At 40.4% G+C, this 15,847-nt stretch overlaps 1 protein-coding gene across 6 annotated transcripts in view; it reads right to left on the minus strand.

The window, feature by feature from the left end:
* The window catches only part of EBF1 (EBF transcription factor 1), a 374,718-nt gene that overhangs the window by 60,301 nt on the left and 298,570 nt on the right, over nucleotides 1-15,847 (minus strand). For all 6 annotated transcript variants that reach the window (XM_035105768.3, XM_035105767.3, XM_035105770.3 and 3 more), the window contains exon 10: nucleotides 14,975-15,101. In XM_035105768.3, coding sequence (XP_034961659.1) covers nucleotides 14,975-15,101 — 127 coding nt within the window. The remainder of the gene's footprint in view (nucleotides 1-14,974; nucleotides 15,102-15,847) is intronic.

Below are 15,847 nucleotides of genomic sequence, written 5' to 3' on the forward strand. Positions count from 1 at the left end.
AACCTATACCAATTGTGTGGTGACTTACCTATTTCTAAGCCTTCAGTGCACTTGGCTAGCATAACTATCTTATGAAGTTAGGTACCCTGTTTCTCATATTTTAAGACATACCCATAAAATAAGCCATAGCAGGATTTTTAAGCATTCAAGGAATATAAGCCATACCCCGAAAATAAGACATAGTGACAGGCGCAGCAGCAATGCCGGCCGCGGCAGGAGGAGGAGGAAAAAAATAAGACATCCCTTGAAAATAAGCCATAGTGTGTTTTTTTGAGGAAAAAATAAATATAAGACATGTCTTATAATATGAGAAACACGGTATTCCCCAAACTGGACTAGGAGAGCACAGTTTTATAAATTTATGTACTGATTTTAAGGTTTAACAGCCTTCCAAATAATGACATGATCAGAAGCACAAAGTAGCAAATTCAGTATCCAATTCACCAGTGAATCTAAAACACACACATGAACCCTTTACCCTTAATTTCCAAATGTTTCCAAGATGTAAGTACCAAGCATTTTACTCTAGCATGTAAAAAGATAATTCATTTGGTATCTTCAAACATTTTTAATCAAAGGTTTATGGGCTATTTAAGTAGTCACTGCTATTAAGACTATGCTTGAAGATCCATTACAAACAGGTTACGGTGGGAATATAAAATTTCTATTATTGTTGTTGTTATTATGATTACTACTTACAAAAAAAACAAGAGCCAATGGTATAGCATACAAGGAGACAATACATTACAGTACAATAAAACTATTAACAAAATCCGTAAACAGCTGAAAACTTCATCAGCAGAAAACATTTAATCAGCAAACAACAGAATAGTTAACACTATGTGCCAAACTCCTAGACAAGGTAAGTTTTTTTTATCTGGTGCCAAAAATATGTTAATGGTGGCACCAGGCTGGCCTCACTGGGAAGAAGATTCCACAAGTAGAGAGCTGCATCTGCACGTTCATGACCCTTCAAACCTTCCCCAGAGGGGGCACCTAAAGAAGGGTCTCAGATGAAGGCAGAAAGGATCAGGTAGGTTCATATGGAACCATGTGCTCTGAAGAATATTGGGGTCCTCAGCCATACAGAGCTTTTATAAGTCAGACGATGCAGCTGAGCCAGGATCATTTACATAACATGTCGGTAAACTAATCCTATGCTTGAAAGCACAGCAACAATATAGCAAAGGACTAGGCTATCACACACACAAAAGGAGGTTGGCTTAAATCAAACATAATGCCCAAACATGTTTTGTGCTAGCCATATATAGGAATCTACACCATGGTTTATGTTTCCAGACACAGAGCAGACAAGCCATGGTTTTGAGCTCCTTGCTGCTTCCAGTTTCCATCTGCTCAACACTAAAGTTCGTATGGTTAATCCCATTTCAATAGTGAAGCAATTTCTTGAAACAGAACAACTTCCTTAATTTGTCAATGGTTTGTAAAGTGAGACATGACATCAAGCCACAGTGAGTACAAACTGTGGTTTGATATTCTGGTGTTGCAGCCCCTTGCAAACCATGCTTAATTACTATGCTCTACCGTGACTTTTGGAGGCAATATGCTTCTAAATACATAGAATCATAGAGTTGGAAGAGACCACAAGGGCCATCCAGTCCAACCCCCTGCCAAGCAGGAAACACCATCAAAGCATTCTTGACATATGCCTGTCAAGCCTCTGCTTAAAGACCTCCAAAGAAGGAGACTCCACCACACTCCTTGGTAGCAAATTCCACTGCCGAACAGCTCTTACTGTCAGGAAGTTCTTCCTAATGTTTAGGTGGAATCTTCTTTCTTGCAGTTTGAATCCATTGCTCCGTGTCCACTTCTCTGGAGCAGCAGAAAACAACCTTTCTCCCTCCTCTATATGACATCCTTTTATATATTTGAACATGGCTATCATATCACCCCTTAACCTTCTCTTCTCCAGGCTAAACATACCCAGCTCCCTAAGCCGTTCCTCATAAGGCATCATTTCCAGGCCTTTGACCAGTTTGGTTGCCCTCTTCTGGACACGTTCCAGCTTCTCGGTATCCTTCTTGAACTGTGGTGCCCAGAACTGGACACAGTACTCCACAGTACTCCAGGTGAGGTCTGACCAGAGCAGAATACAGTGGTAATACAGTTCCAGGCTGCAGCCATTCTAAAGAGTCCAAACTCAGAGAATCTATAGCTTCAAAAATACGTAATGGTTTGGGTATGAGGAAGGACCTGAAGAAGGGAGCAGAAGTATTCTGTATGGGTTTTTTTTAACATTCTCCATCTATCAACATGAAAAGCACTTGCACATAAAAATTATAAAAATGGGAGAGAAAAATGTTGAGGTATTTTCATGTGTGAGGTGCCAGGGTTTTCTTGAACTTACCTTGGGTTTTTTGTCTATTCTTTCATTGTACAAATCATTTCCCCAGTGGTCTGCACTCTGCAGCCTTCCCAGGAGGCCACACTTCAGTTAAAGCCCGGGGAAGCCAATGCAAGAAAACTCCTTCCATGGGCCTTTTTTCAGACTAGGAAATCCAAGCAGCTGAGGAGGCTGCAGAGTGCTGGAAAGATGTTTACTAGAAATATATGAACATACACCATCCTCAACTACCTCACAGCAACAAGGTAAGCTCAAAACCCCAGTAAAATTCTAAAGAAATAATTCAAGTGCCCTCAGAATGGGGCAGAAGAATACAAGGGGGTAAAAATCTTTCAGAAATTGGGAGGGCAACAGCAAAACCAGCAGCAGCACATTCTAAGAGTTCTTGGTGCCTATCCCAAGTGCAACTCTCAGCCGGACAGACGCTAAAATAAGAGAGGCTGCAGCGTGATGAACTGCTTGGCTCCACATCACTTTCCTGTGCTATCGCTTTAGCCTCTGCCTGCATCTCAGTGTAGAAATCAAGCTGTTTTACTATACAGATTCACTTTTCAACCAGGCTGCTTGCATGGAATGAGTACCTGAGACTTTTAGTCTCTTATCAAGGGACAGCTTTCAAGCAGCCCCTGCAAATGAACCAGAAAGAGACTGCTGGTAGGCATCCTCATTGAGGAATCATTAGAGAATGCTGCATAAAGAGTACTGCCTTTGTGAATCTGCTTGCCTGCCCTTGAACCTCTGCTTCTCCTTGCTCTGAAAAGTATCCATGAGCTTTCCCCTGAATTCTCGTTATGGGCTGCCTTCATTTATATATGTTAAGGGCATTTACAAAGGGAGCTGACATCAGAGCTTAAAGGGTTTCTTTATACAGCACCAATAACTGTGCCATAGGATGACCCCTGGGGATCATCCTGTTTCTTGAGCATCAAATAAGCTGTTTTGTTTGCGCTATCAACCCTCAAGAAAGGGTTGAAGTTCTTGGGTTAGCTGCAAGGCCCAAAGAGGGCAAACACCTTGATTACATCAACTGTGGGGTTATATTTAATAGAATTAAATAAGTAATTGCCAGGATAATCTTGGCATTCATGGGTTGTTTTTTTATTAAGTATTAAATCCAGTTTACCAGTTACTGCAGGAAAAAAAGGGTGATGTCATGACTCAAGCCTGCTAGGGTGCTATCCCATTAATCCTGCAAACCTGTGGCAGGATTGGTTTTTAGCACCCACTCCTTTTGTTTTGTTTTGTTTGCAAAACAAAAAAATTCTGAGTGAGTTCTGAGAGCAAAAGCATCTCAAAATAATCCCATATCTTTTAAGAATCGATAATCGGTACCCACATGTAAACTGCAGGTGCTGACAACAGGATTTGGGACAAAAAGTCCAGCATTTCCTGGTTTGAAAAACATAGCACCTTCTTATACTGTCAAAGCACTGTAAACATAAGATGCTGAGACACATACAAAATATGGCTACAGTACTGTACCTGTAACATTATATATGACACTGCCTTGGCCATTGTGGCAGTGCTTTAGTATAGATAAGGTGAAGATTACATAGATGCTACCTTAGTTTAATCAAGAGAACAGGCCACTGCTGATGAAGTTCAGGTGCTATTGGAATACTTTCCATGGCCAAAAATGGGCTTATCAGGGCTAATTCTGACTCATCAAGTGCTTAATCTGGTATTATGTAGCTAAGAGAATTCAACCTTACACACTTTTATTCAGAAGAAAGTTCCACTGTGCTCAATGACAGATACGTGCAACATCTTAGTTAGGAAACCCACAGAAATGGGTGCCCAGTTCCAATAAAGAAACTACTGCTTGTTTTTAAAGTTGCAAATCTGCATTCGGACACCGAAGGGCTTGTTTTAGAAATTCTTCTTTAAATTAAAATGCAAGTTATAATTTGACAAGAAGAAAAATGTACATCCAAAATATCAAACAGAAGTGTCTTCAGACCATTGTTTCTTCTTCTTCAGTTTCTGTTCCACAAAGATGTGTGTGGGGGGGGGGGTAATAGGTGTTTTTGTATTCTTTAATTAACCCTACATCTGCTGGAAGTCAAGGTTTCCTGATGGTAACCACCAGTGCAAAATCCAGGTGCAAATGAACAAGCAGTTCAAAGTGGCAGCTCCTGATGCCTGGAGGTTAACCATAATTTATGTTCACCGGAAGAAAGTGAAATATTATGTTGGTTGTGCTGAACTTGTTGATGGGCAAGAGAGACAACAAGGAGTATAACAGAAATATATGGTGTTTTCACACTTCTTTGCTGTTCTACCTTGCTAAAAAGAAAAAAGAACCACCCCTGTTTCAGGGGTGGTTTAAGCTTCTATTCAGTTTTGGAAAGTATTGTACTTCTGATCTCTTAATCACCAAGAAATGCAGCAAGGCTTTTTTTTATAAAAAAAAAATTAAAACTGTCCCCAAACCAATTGCTGGATAAAAGCTAGGGCAAAAACAAATCAGCCCATCTCTAGAACAAAACATTTCTCTCAGCCCTAGCTACATCAGAGTGCAAGTGAGAAATGGTGTGATGTCTGAATCATGGTTTGAAAACCAGCAGACATTATTTGAGGAGAGTGTGAACCCCATGGTTTATCCAATTATGATTTGGCATGATGCCTGAATCACCAAACCCTGGTTACACTGACAGGTTTGCCTCCAAAGGTTACTTTAACATCAAGACAGAAAGCATAGATACACAGGACTGCATCCAATTACGGTCTATTTAGAGCTGACCCATTAAAATTAATGGACCTCGTTTAGAGGTAGAACTGTAGGTAGAGAGTAGAACTGACATTTGATGCAAACTACGTTTTTTCCACAACCTAATATCAGCACCACCTCAAAGAAGCTCTCAGTAATTCAAGTAAACAAAGAAGCCCTTTACTATATAAGCAGGACATGTACATGTCATAGCACTGTGGAGACTTTGGGAGAGATTCAAGGGCTTCCATCATGGGGCTTTCCCCCACTCTCCCACCCAAAATTGATTTGAGCTGGGTCAGGAGAACCTCCAGAACAGTGCATGGCAGGCTGAAATGCTTGCACTGATGGGACATTGGGCATAGCATGATGTTAAATTCTTTCCTAAAGGTTGCATCCAGCAAATCTGTCCCATTATCACAAGGCAGAACAGAATTTCCCCCTCCTTTTCTTGTCCCATACATCTCCCAGATCTGTTGCAAGTGTTCCTGCAACCCTCCAGAGCTGATTGAGCACAGGAGTGCATGGGGAGAGGCGAGAGAGGGGAAATTTTGTTGGGCAAGCAGAAGTCCTTGTATTACAACACTGAATGGTATCTAAACTTGATTGGAATACTTCTAATATTTATTTGGCTCTTTTAATGCCAGCACTATAGTACTTTGGCTTTAAGGGCTGAGTGATCTAAAGCAGTGGTTCCCAAACTGTTTGTTCAGAAAACCTACTCCCTTCATAGGATCCCTTTCTGATAACCATATTTTCATGAAATGGACATGAAAATGAACTCTCACATGGCAACTTGTGTTGCATTGATTTTACCATCTACTGATCACAGAAATGCTACCTTTTTAAAACTGGGAATCACTAATCTATGGTAATCATGAATACATCTTCTCTAAGCAGTATGCAAATTATTGTATTTGCAGGTCCAAATTAAAATAAACTTACTAGAAAATCCTATTGAAATCCCAGAACAAACTTTGGAAGTGGACAAGATTATTATTTTTTCATCATTTCACAAGTTAAACCTTTGCTTATACCACATGCTGTTCAGACCTCAAAATGCAGCATCAATACATGACTCACTTAAAACAACAAAGCTTGTTTCAGTGGAAATCTCTTGAGAATCAGGCCACGTTTTTAAAAAAGTGGGTAACAATACACCAGCAGCTGTTGTAAAATAACAATAGAATATAAAATCCTAATAAGGCCAATCAAACAGAGCAAAATTTGGAAGCAAGGGTGTGAAAATGAGAGCATATGGGTAAGGATAAAGGAAAGGATTTGCAAGATAAATTTCAGTGACCCTGCGGGTTAATTTATTGTTGAAGCTGCAAAGCAAAAAAAGAGGGGAAGTTATTGGCTATGAAGGTCAAATAACTGGTTATGCCACATTAAATAGGTTAGAAGATCCAGGAGTCCATGGGATTGCATGAACATTGCCAGAAAGCCATATAAAGTCTGGTTTACCCCTTTATCGTTAATACTCTCCTAATCCTTTAGTGCAAATTTATAGTTTAGAAATGGCAACACATCTTAAAGATTAAAGGTATGTGACAAACAGTTCAAGTCCCTAAATAATCAAATCACATAGCTTAGACTGCACTCTTATCAGCCTTCCCCCTCCCCACCTTATGATTTCATACGTAGAAAATACTTTATATCCCCTATTACATAAATGATGAATTGGACCATTGGTTATGGGCTGTTATTTGCTTGGCTGTAGTCAATATGTTTTCTTTGGACAGGGATTTCAAAGATTTATGTCTCTTCTGGATTTATCACTTATTCACTTAGAGCAGACAGGGAAAAGTCAAGATTTTGTAAGGCCTTAAGCACATCTAGACTTTATAATATTGGGGAGGAGGACATTGTTGCTTTAAATAGTCTGAGGACCCTGTGCTGCATAAGGCTTTGTTGGGTAACCAGGAGGCATGGAGAGGGAAAGATCATATTTATTGGGAAGTATGCAAAATAATATATTTCATTGACTATAAATTTTAATTTGACTGTAGCTGTAATTGCATTAATTCTGCAGATATGGTATTATGTACAGGTTTTAGCTCTACTGTAAAACTACATTGTAAAAAGTTATATGAAATGAGTTACATGTTTCTGTCTTCAGGTTTACCATGTTTGGGTTCCACATGATGACTATTTGCCTACTTGGCTGCAGTGATTTCATATCTATATTGTCCCTCGTGCTTGTTGACGTTTCCATGAAACAGCTGAATGAGATCATCCTGGGTTTTGTAACTGGGAGTCATCAATATGCCGATGACCCCATCTAGCAATATCTCTCCTTTGCATCAGATTCAAATGAGGTAGTAGACATGCCGAAGCAATATTTGGACTTGATTACATGTTAGTTAAGAATCTGAAGCACTATCCCTACAAGTTGTTGGGTAGGGCTCAGTGATGTTGGTTTCCAACACTGCAATGTATCACCAACCAAACATCACAATCTGGTGATACACCACGATGTTGGAACACGCTGCATTGGCCCAAGCCTGGAAGTTGAGGCACTTTCACTCTAGTGCAGGGGTCAGCAAACTTTTTCAGCAGGGGGCCGGTCCACTGTCCCTCAGACCTTGTGGGGGCCGGACTATATTTTGAAAAAAATATGAACAAATTCCTATGCCCCACAAATGATCCAGAGATGCAATTTAAATAGAAGGACACATTCTACTCATGTAAAAACATGGTGATTCCCGGACCATCCGCGGGCCGGATTTAGAAGGCGATTGGGCCGCATCCGGCCCCTGGGCCTTAGTTTGGGGACCCCTGCTCTTGTGCATTGTGGGCAGGGACAACGCAGCTTGTTTGCGCTGCTCAGCTGGAGGGCAAGTGAGTGAGCCCCGAGGTGTGATATAAATGTTATTATAAGCAAACAAGCAAATAAACTGCAACACAAACCACAGAGAAGCCAACAGAAGATGCAGGGAAGAGGAAGTGTTGGGTGGTAAGTGGTGACAATGACTACTAGCACAGTGACACAGTCTGATCAGTAAGAGACTGGTGTCTAAAAACAGTCTCACAATAGTCTTTCAAAAGTCTTTCAAAAGTTTCAACAGAAGTCACTATTGAGGGACTTTACTTTTGAAACTTTTGAGATGTCTTCTGTTGAAACTTTTGAAAGACTGTAAGAGACTGAGGCTGCAATCCTATACTCACCTACCTGGGAGCAAACCTACTGTGCTTAAATAGGTCTTACTTTTAAACAGACATATATAGGATTGCATGTGAACAGAGAAGAAGGAGGAGAATCTCAGGAATGTTTGGGAACATTTAAGTAGCATTTAGATCACAGTGTGTTGTTCTTTTCTCTACTTGTATCACAAAGAGAAAAAATTCCCCAATTATTTTAAAAGTGGTTACATGGAACTGGAGTACATCATCTGATTAGCAGACTTTATGCTGTTAAGAATCATTTGTTTGCCTTTAATCCTTGGTAGAACTTTGAAAATTGGTAGCAATCTTACAGTTTTTAATGTGTAAATCTACGCAGTGTAATTTATTCTAATTGCTTCGCTTATGTTTATTTGATGCACAACAAGAGCAACAGAACAAAAAATGGAGAAGCCCTGCCTTCAACATTAGCTCCTTGACTGCATGGCCTCATCCTCTTATACCATTCAATAACAAAGAACATATAAAAGAATATATTAAAAAAAACCTCCACCAAATATTTACTGACCTCTGACATAATGTATCCTGTTTCTTATCCTTGGGGATGAGAGTTTGAGACTTTTGTATTCTATTTCCTAGTAAGAAATATTTCCCCTTGTTCCGGTGAAACAGACTCCTTGTCCCCAAACCAATCTACTACTGTACAAGTTGTTATTAACTATTGAAGCCTGAATAAAGAAAAAGAAAGTGGGTGGCAGTAACACGTAGCTCACTGTGGAGCAGAGGCAGTGAGTTGTTGGAAGGGGAATGAGAATACACCAGCTGATCCAATCTGGTGCTCCTATCAGGACACTTGCATTGCACAGCTCTTTCTGCTGGTATTGCGGGTTCTCCATTAAAGAGAGCATGATTTGCGGTGGGGGCTAGCAAACCACGCCTGTGGCAAAGGTGGGGGCATGAGTGGCCACCGTTTGATTGGTTATGGGCTGTTGTTGGGCATAATTGTATGTAGCAATTTAGTAAGTCAAGCCCCTAGGGTATATAAACTTAAATGCTTGGTTTTTTCTTTCTCTTTGGCTGCGTTTCTGATACCCACCCTCCCTCCGCTGCTTTTAGGCCTCTGTGTTGACATTGCTATGACTTTTCTTGGTCGCCTGTATTCAGGGGCCGGTAGGAATTTTTCCCATCTGGCTGATTGGCTGGTGCCATTTGGGTTTTCGCCTACTGCATAGCAAATAGTCACAACTTGTAAGGTTGGCGGTTAGGCATTGGTTATTTTGGTTGTATTAAGGGTCTTATTGATTAGTTGGCCCCAAGTTTATGCCTGAGTGGTGGGGAAATCCTGGTCAGGAATACAGGGGCTCTATGCTGTGTCCGTAACCCCTAGGTAGGGGCCAGGACGGCATATTGATGCCTCTGGGAGCCTGAAGGGAGAGGGGAGAGTTCTGTACACCCGGTCCCCGTCTCTCCCTGTTTGGATTTCCCCGTGTTGACAAGGCAAGTTATTATTTTATTATCATTTCTGTCCTTAGGTGACAGTTGGGAACCAATGCCTACGCAACCACTCACATTGTTTTGGATTTAATAAAGTTGTGGCCAAATTCATGCCAAAAACCATTAAACTTAATCCTGTCTACGTTGTGATTTATTTAGGGGTGGTTTGGGGACCTCCACACGCAAGCAGCAGCGACTCTCATGCCAGTAGGTCAGGGAAATCTGCAACCCCACTACACCATCCACTACTGGTGCGTGGAAGACTGTAGAGCTGGTGAGGCTGCGTGCTGCAGTTACTCCACTTAAACTAAATTTCCATGATGCTCTCTGGTCAAATGTTGGAATATGGATTAACAAAAGGAAGGAGCCAAACATTTTGGTAGTATGATGCAAGACTAATGACAGCCAGTGTGTCTCTTATTACTTCTTAATCTAATCAACAATGATTTTCCCCTACCTTTCCTTTTTGAAAGAAGCCCAACATTTTATTGACATAGTTTCAAGAAAATGTGAAACTTTTTCATGAACAAAATTCAAAATGTCAAAATTCAGTCCCGGGGGGGAAATGTTCGCAGTGTGGACTAGAACACAGAGAACTCTTCACACCCACACCCAGGTGGCTTCTATCCAGAATGTAGTATTTTGGTGGTTTGTAATTGCAATCAGTGAAAGGATTGGCTTCGTGATCTTTTGAAAAGAGTGCAGGACTACGGAGATCAGGAGACTGATACACAGAAAACTTTGCTCTACTCAGGATGCTATTTACAGAAGATAAGAAAGTGGCAGAAAACAAGCAACATTCAATTCTTTTTTGAGGTGGGGTACTGTTTTATTTGGAACAAATGAACACTGTTTGGGGCAGCGATGAATTTTTCTATATTAAACAGGAACTTGAAGTGTCTTGCTTAATGTCTCCTCAGTATATTTTTGTTTTAGAATAGGATCCTCAATGTAACATAAAGTCATATTTTAATGCAAGAAGCTACTGAAAGAATATATTGCATTTAAATGAGTATTTTAAGCTTCGTGAATCATATACTGTATTGTACAAGGTCTAGCAACCATGTACTGAGGGACTGCCAGGTAGTTTAAAATGATGCCAGCCCAGTATTGCAGTCTCTGGAGAGCAACATAAACTGGAGATTTGTCCACCCCAAAATAAATTGATATGCATACCAGTTTGGTCACATGTTGTGCAGGCTTATACCAGGTGCCTAGATCAGACCTTATTTACTGAATGGAATTTGGAAGTTGACACACATAGGAGGTGATTCATGCTATTTTAAAAAATCTCCAACAGTTGGAAATATTTTAAAGAATTTTAAAATATAATTGAATGGAGTAATTGCATTGTAAGCTCTTTAGAGTTTAAATAAAAGGGTGGGATATTTAAATGCATGCATGCATACATACATACATACATACATACATACATACATACATTTTATTGGAAGTCGGCTCTGCTGACAGAAAGCATTTGTGCCCAATGACATTAGCCCTATTCCCAGCCATCCCTAGATGGGACTGTCTCACACCCAGTCATTCAGATTCCGAGACACACCATCTTGCATTTCCTTCAGTAAAGACAGCCTGACATAGGCATTTCTGTCAGCTCTAGCTGAAAACAGTTTTACTTCTCTTCAGCGACTTTTGTGACAGGCAAAATCCATGCAGAAAAGCAATTCCTGTCAGGAGGTTTCATGAGTCTGTTTGTAACATAAACATCCTTCTGAAGTGCTTCCAAGGAAGGGGCGTGTGTGTGTGTGTGTGTGTGTGTGTGTGTGTGTGTGTGTGTATTCTATCACACTGTAAACGTCACAGGGAATTTAATGTAAAAGAAAAGAGAATAACATTACATTTTATACAATTATGTGAATTATAAATACGTTGTTGCTTTGTGTAAGGCTGGCCCCTTTTAAGAGTTCACTGAAAAACAGGCACTGCCGAACACTGAAAGTATCTGAGTTCTTTTTTTCTATATTTAAATCTTTTTAACATCTAAATGTGAATTGTTTTGTTTTGCAAGAGACTGCCTGTGAAATGACAGAGGTGGAGGGTGGGTGGGTGGGTGGGTGGGATCAAGGAACTGTTTTCCTCCCTTAATGAAGCTTGGAATGTAGTTCTTACAAAAAAAAAATAAGACATAACATTTCTCCTTGCATCGAGGATCTTGCTTCACAGATGCAACATGCAATTCACAGATCAAATTTCTAAGTTGTTGGCAGTTAAACGAAGGGGAGGGGGGAAATAACTTAAAATTAATGGGCCACTAGGCTTTTTTTTCCTGAGAATTTAAGCACTTAACAGTTAAAAAAAAACTTTACAGCCAGGTGGCTTGAGGGGATATTTTGTTGAACACTGATTAAAAATAATTTCTTCTAAATGAGACCTAACCACAAAATGGGGCCATTAATGGATAGGGCATTTTCACCAGAGAGGAAAGTACGCCTGAATGGCTTTTGCACTGCCCACAACCCCCAATTCTCTTTCCTCTTTTCTTTCCTCCTCTGTCCTCTTTTCTCATTCTCAATCTCAGGGTAAATAAACACCAAGTGATGCCTCACTGTTTTCAGCCAAAAACAGAGGCCAAACTCCTCTGAGAAAACATTTGGCCTCTGTGGTTTTGTAAAACGTTCCAGAACACTGAATTCACTGACAAACACTGTGGAAAAACTCCCACCGACTGGAACGCTGCTGTGGAATGTTGCAGGATCAGAACTTCCAATTGGTCCATTTCCTGTAGGCCCATAATGAGACTTGTTAAAAAAAAAAGTGGGGGGGGGGTAAACTATGTGGGAGTTAAAAGAAGTTCTCATGGGAAAAATGAATGGCAAGAAATTCTCGCTTTAAAAGAAACAGCTAATCTGCTAGTTTGATTATTCTTCAAAATTTACAATGAACTAATAATCCTAATTAAAACCACTTGGCCTAGTTCTGTAAAGCATCATGGCTTTTTCTATGCTTCGTTTGTACACACCACAGTCTATTATTTCTCCCCCCTTCTACTGATCACTAACAAAGTGCTGACTTTGTCAGGGCGGCTGAGCTAATTTTGTGAACTCAGTGTGAAACCATAGCTAAACAAAATTGTAGTAATTTTCCTTAATTTGTAATAGTGATTGGAGTGCAAACGAAATTTTCCTCTTGGGTCAATCCTATAATTTTCAATTAACTTAAACTATTCAGCAGGTTTGCTCCAATTCTGCATTTTGTTTAAAAGGCTGGGAGGCATTTCTGAAGGTGAGACTGGTGGGTGTAGAAATGTATAACTCCCCCTCCCTTTTAATTTTTTGTACCCAAACAGTCATCTGCTTGTGGATTCTTAAGTCCTCTAGACTGCACTAAATTCCTTCTTTGTTCGACATGGTTGATATTCTGCGATACATAGAACTTCCGTATTGAATATCAGCTATATACATTGTTATGTTATGTATTCTTTTGTTTATTAGTCTATTTTGTAATATAAAATCTTTAATAAAAAATTAATTATGAAAAAAAATCCTTATTTATTCTGTATAAAATGGAGTACATCATGCAACGAAAACAAAAAGCACCACCACCAGCCCATTTATTTATTTTTTGAAGTGGATTCTACAAAGACAACAGGCACACAACCCTGCAAAAGTTAGCCCTTGCAATAAATGGATATACAGGCAGCCAAGTATGCGGAGAGCTGAAATGCAAGTCCTGAGACACAAGAGAGTTTCAACTGCAGGCCAGCATCTAACCTCGGAAGCCCATTTAAAAGGAATTTTGAACAAAGACAGTGCTAGGTAGCAAGCAAGTAGAGGCCATAGAGGTATAGAAGGAAAATGAAGGATGATAGCCAAAGGCACCTAGAGCAGGGCCAGGGAGCCACAAACAAAGCCCTGATATTGCCCAGCCGTAGGCTCATGCCTGACCCAGATGCATTTCTAGCCTGGCGAGCTATAACATGATGCCTAAGAGATAGAGTTAAGGATTACCACCTTCAAGCATTGCTGCTTTACAAGCTGCGCTCAATCCATTGTGTTTAGGTCAGAGAGCACTCCACTAGGAGTGCATTAAGGTTACCAGTAGCATGTCTTAGTAGACTACACTGCTTGGACAAATGGCCAATGGTGGTAAGCACAGTGGGTTGTTCCCAAAACATGGGTGGCGCTGTGGTCTAAACCAGTGTGCCTCTTGGGCTTGCCAATCGGAAGGTCGGTGGTTTGAATCCCCGCAAAGGAGTGAGCTCCCGTTGTTCTGTCCCAGCTCCTGCCAACCTAGCAGTTCGGAAGCAGTTTCATTGCACTCTGGGTTCTGTCACGGTGTTCCGTTGCACCAGAAGCAAGTTTCGTCATGATGGCCACATGACCCGGAAAGCTGTGTGAGGACAAATGCTGGCTCCCTCGGCCTGAAAGCGAGATGAGCACCGCAACCCCATAGTCGCCTTTGACTGGACTTAACTGTCCAGCGGTCCTTTACCTTTACCTTTTTACATGCCAACTTTAAAGGCATTGTATTTCATATTTCTATTATATGGAACAAGCTTTCTTGCCATACATTCCCTTCTTCTCAGTCTAGGTAAATACACACCTGTGAAACAGAGGCTTTTGTCTACACAACAACTCAAATAGATCAACGTCACCTGAGAAGTGGCAAAGCATAGGCCTGTGAGAAATTCCCAAGTACAAGAGGACTGCAGCTACCAGCAACCGGTAACATTACTCCCTCTGATCATGGAGTCAGAGCACAGCCATCATGGCTAGTAGTCCTTGATAGCCTTGTCCTCCATGAATTTGTCTAACCCTCTTTTAAAGTTTGTGGCTGTCACTGTGGGAGCAATTTCCACATTTAACATTGAGAAGAAGTACTGTTCTGTTCTGAATCTTCCAACATTCAACATTCCACTTCGTCCGATGTCTATGAGTTTTAGTGCTAGGAGACAGGAAGAAGAACTTTTCCCTAGCCACTTTCTGCATGCCATGCTCAGTTTCATAAATTTCTATCATGTCACCTTTTAACCACCTTTTCTCTGAACTAAAAAGTTCAAAACATTGAAACCTTTCCTCACAGGGGAGCTGCTCCATCTCCTTAAACATGTTGGTTGCCATTTTCTGAATCTTTTCCAACTCTACAATATCCTTTTTAAAGTGAGGCAACCAGAACGCTGTCTGAGCCGCTGCATTCCAAACGTGGTTGCACCAAAGCCTATTGCAGTAACATTCCATCTAAAAGCAGCAATGTCAGCAAAGATGGATTAAACAAATCTTTTCCCATTCTGTTATGAATAGTCAAAATTAAAGCACCCTTACCTGTGTAGATGAATCTTCCAGGTGTGCCCTTACAGAACTGCTTGGACTTGTAGGACAATGTAACTTCTACCACACCTGGGATGTGTCGGGGTGGTGTCTGAACTCTGATTGCATGAGGCGTAATAAGCTAGGAGGAAAAAAATAAGTAAGGAGGAAATCAGTGAGATGCAAAATAGTTCTTTAATAACACATTCGTCTCAGATCACATAAACAAAGGTTTGGAACATGTAATTAACCTGTCAGTGTTTGAATGCGTTTTTGAAGTACCCAGTATAAAAGCCAATGACAACAATATTTGCAAATGTTCATCTTCCCAGTCGTAACAATATTAGCTCTGTTTTCATACATGGCAGGCATTTGCTTCTGGGTATGAAAATTGTTTGTGACACATTGCAACATTTGAATGCAGTCAACTTTCAGTTTCTATATATCCATGCATCTCAAGGAAAATAATAATAATTCAGGGATTAGCATATGCCAGCTTCCGTAGCATATTATTGAAAATTAACAGAAAATTCCCAAGTTCTAAAATGTAGTATGTACCTCATATGACAAGAGAATAATCCAGTCAAAGTAAATTCCGTTTGTGCCTCACTGACATATATCTATGCAAGAGTGAGAGTGCACTCAGACATGGGGATTGTTATGTTAGTTTTCCGAATTACAATGCTAGTGTTTCTATCCTGGATTCTAACATTTCTTTTTATACAGTGTTACCTGTTGCATTATGGGACTGTGGCTTTTTGATCGATATACCTCCATGGCATGCTAATTTTTAAATGCTGAGAAAGAACTGTATGCTGGGATAGCACTTCAAATTTCATCATGCCAAATTACAATGCAGAACTCCCATGATTTTCCAGGTTAACAGGG

Source organism: Zootoca vivipara, chromosome 2 (assembly GCF_965207765.1).
Source record: "Zootoca vivipara chromosome 2, rZooViv2.hap1.1, whole genome shotgun sequence".
Classification (NCBI taxonomy): domain Eukaryota; kingdom Metazoa; phylum Chordata; class Lepidosauria; order Squamata; family Lacertidae; genus Zootoca; species Zootoca vivipara.